Here is a 3535-nt window from a genome sequence, read left to right as displayed (position 1 = left end):
CTCTCTTCTTTCCAGATAAGGCTGTGTTCTGACTCGTCACTGAAGATTATTCATCTTGGACTAATGCATGCAATATCTGACAAGATTCCTAAACTGTGACCTGCTGTTTATACCTAGAGTGTTTCTAAATATTTTTTAACATTTCACTTCAAAAGTACAAAGATGATAAAAGATGATTGTTCAAATATATATTATTTCTATTTTCCACTAGAGAGTATATTCTTTCATCCCAGTATTTAAAATGGGCTATTTTTATCTGGTTCAAAACTTTATTCTTACTTTAATTCTAGTTGTTATATATCTGTACACTTTATAAACATTCTAATATTCTGTTTTTAATAATAATAAAATAAATCAAGATAATTTTGCATAAGGGCACACAAATTTGTTCATAGTAATTCTGTAAATTGTATTAAGTAGTTGTTTTTTAATAATTGTAGATTTAGTTGAACACATCTTACTTTCACCATCATTGTAAGAATCATGAAAAATCAGAGCTGTGTCACTGAGTTCATATTCCTGGGGCTTTCACAGAACTCAAAAGTTGAGAAAATACTGTTTATTATATTTTTGTTGATCTACCTTGCAACTATTGGGGGTAACATGATAATTGTGGTGACCATTGTCTACAGCCCTGCACTGCTGGGCTCCCCCATGTACTTCTTCTTGATATTCCTGTCCTTCCTGGATGCGTGCACTTCTTCTACTGTCACACCCAAGATGATTGTTGACTTCTTCTATGACAGGAAGACCATCTCCTTTGAATGTTGCATGACACAACTATTTGCTGTCCACTTCTTCACTGGGATGGAGGTAATTGTCCTGTCAGCCATGGCCTATGACCGCTATGTGGCCATTTGCAAGCCCCTTCACTATTCCTCCATCATGAACCGGAGGCTCTGTGGCAATCTTGTGATAGTGTCCTGGGCAGGAGGCATTTTGCATTCTATCATACAAATTATATTCATGTTGCAGCTGCCCTTCTGTGGACCCAATGTCATTGATCATTACATGTGTGACTTGTTCCCATTACTGAAGCTTGCCTGCACTGACACACACATATTCGTCATTTTGGTGTTTGCCAACAGTGGGTCTATCTGCATCATAATCTTCTCTATTTTGCTTGTCTCCTATGGTATTATCTTGTACTCTCTGAGAGCCCACAGCTCTGAAGGGAAATTTAAAGCTCTCTCCACCTGTGGATCCCATATTACTGTTGTGGTTTTGTTTTTTGTCCCATGCATATTAACATATGCACGACCTTCATCTGCATTTTCCTTTGAGAAAAATGCTGTTGTATTTACCACAGTGTTGACCCCACTGCTCAATCCTGTTGTTTATACTTTCAGGAATAAGGAAATGAAGAGTGCCATCAGGAAAATGTGGAAGAAACTAATTGTAGGTTCTGACACATACTAAAAAATTATCCCATATTATGCTATGCTGTGTAAATGGATTGGTGGGTACTCCATACTATACAAAGAGAAGACATCATTTGTGATTTTGTGATTAAATGCACCCATGTTAGAAACCAGGCATTCCAGGGCTATTTAACCTAGTGTTGGCTCAATGGTGATAACTTAATCACTGAATTGCATATATATCTATATTCTGACCTATATATGCATATATAAATGTATATTCTCACCTATACTTATCTCAGTCTACATAATGTTACTCATATATATGTTTTCATAGCTGAACATTTGCTATTTGATAACCAATTTGAGTGCCTTTTCCTGAATAAGATTAAGTTTCTCACTGTCAGCCAGTTATGGTGACATACACTGCTAGGATATGCTGAAGAAGCCAAGGTAGAAGGATTCTGAGACATCTCTTTTTTGAGATTACATATTTACTATGAAATGACTAGGTTCTATTGTCACATGACAATACCAGTTCATGTAAAATAAAACCACAAGTGTATAGTCTCATAAATCCAATGAAACATTGGAATATATATATATATGTATATATATATATATATATACATATATATACATATATATATATATTCTATTCATGGTTTTGTTACATTATGTGATGATTATCAAATTGAATTTTCAGGAATGTGATTTAATATGCTTTTCTTTTCAATAGCACTGGCAGGACAACTGAATTTTATTGGCAAAATTTCTAAATATTCATAATGTGTTTGTCTTTCCTTAATTTTACACAGCAAAGGTCAACCAAAGTACAAGACCCTGAAGATCCATGACATGGTATCACATTCCTAATGAAAATTTATAAAAATTATAATATGAATCAAACCAATATTTCGAATAAAGTGTGAAGCTCACATCACACAAAATGTTTAAGTTTAGACATTTTAGGTTGATTTGCCTACCCAACCTCTGTGTTTGTCATCAGACTCAAAGGAGATGCATCTTCTTGATGTCCTTGCCCTAAAAATAAAGGATCTTTTCCTTCAAAGTTGTTCATTTGTTCCCAAGAATTAGCTTGTAGAATGAATATCAGACATCAGTGGCTTGATTGATTAATGAAGCTGCTAAACTAATGTTTGGCAGAAAACCAGGAAATAAATTATTTTGACTCTAGTATAGTATCCAAAACAGGTGTATTTTGTTTCATCACAAATCAAAATCAAATTTTATTCTTTATAATTTTAATCCTGAATATTCAGTTGTAGATTCTAGTAACGATGCACCAGGAGAAAAGTATGAGGGTTTGAGCAAATGATCTTTCCTGTAGAATGTGGAAGAATTAAAATGGGAAACTGAGAACTCAAGGACAGAGATCACAAGAAACACAGTGCAAATCAAAGTTCGTTCTTATTGTTACTATTATGTTTCCTTCCCAGATAATAAGTATCTCTGCCAGTGTAATAAGCCAGATCAAACCAAATTAAACAAGTATAAAAGCTGGTTTATTGGGAGCAACCAGGGAGAGTTCACCAGTCTCATTGAAGGAGACCAGAGAAAGTCTGGCACAGAGCTAAGGTAGGGGAGGTTTTATAGTTCTCAGGGAGGATTTATGGTGTCAGTCAGGAGCTGGGATTGAGCCTAGTACTGTTAGATGGTGGGCACCTAGGAGAGTACTTGTGTGGACTGGTCAAATCAGAATGCTATTTGCTTCAGCTGCCAGAAATGTGGAACAGATCTATTAATGCCATTTCTTTGTTTGGAGTTTTTCAGTGTAGTGGGATTGGGAGAAGGAGGGCAGATGGGGTTGCCCAGCTCCTGCAGGTGTGAGAAGCAGGGTTCCAGCTGAACAGTTACAAATCCTTTTGTAACAGTTCCAAGTTCCAAGTTAATAGAGAACTATGAATCAAGTCACTATGTTCAAGGTGATGCAAAACAGCATAGTTTTTCCTTCAGAAGAAAAAATCTGAGGTATATCTTAACTGGTAGGTAGAAATGGAGAAAGGCAGCAGACATTCATATGTTTCTTCCAACAGCTACTGGCAAGTTTACTTTTTGATAAAATACCAATATCAGATGCTTTCACATCTGTGCTGCAGATTCATTATAGTCTCAAAAAACCTTAATTCAAACCCCAACAGAAAAGTAATATT

The 3535-nt window shown here is 35.6% G+C and overlaps 1 protein-coding gene across 1 annotated transcript; it reads left to right on the top strand.

Moving 5' to 3' along the window:
• Positions 1–454: 454 nt before the first annotated feature.
• Positions 455–1457, top strand: LOC116092198 (olfactory receptor 4C15-like). Its single transcript, XM_031373546.1, has one exon. The coding sequence runs from the start codon at positions 484–486 to the stop codon at positions 1417–1419; it is 936 nt and encodes a 311-aa protein (XP_031229406.1). The 5' UTR covers positions 455–483; the 3' UTR covers positions 1420–1457.
• Positions 1458–3535: the final 2078 nt, after the last annotated feature.

Source organism: Mastomys coucha, unplaced genomic scaffold, assembly GCF_008632895.1.
Source record: "Mastomys coucha isolate ucsf_1 unplaced genomic scaffold, UCSF_Mcou_1 pScaffold15, whole genome shotgun sequence".
In the NCBI taxonomy this organism is placed as follows: Eukaryota; Metazoa; Chordata; class Mammalia; order Rodentia; family Muridae; genus Mastomys; species Mastomys coucha.
The sequence above is the reverse complement of the archived record's forward strand: the minus strand, read 5'-3'. Positions and strand labels throughout refer to the sequence as shown.

Coding starts and splice junctions, on each gene's coding strand:
- LOC116092198 (XM_031373546.1), top strand. CDS start 484: ATGAAAAATCAGAGCTGTGTCACTGAGTTCATATTCCTGGGGCTTTCA.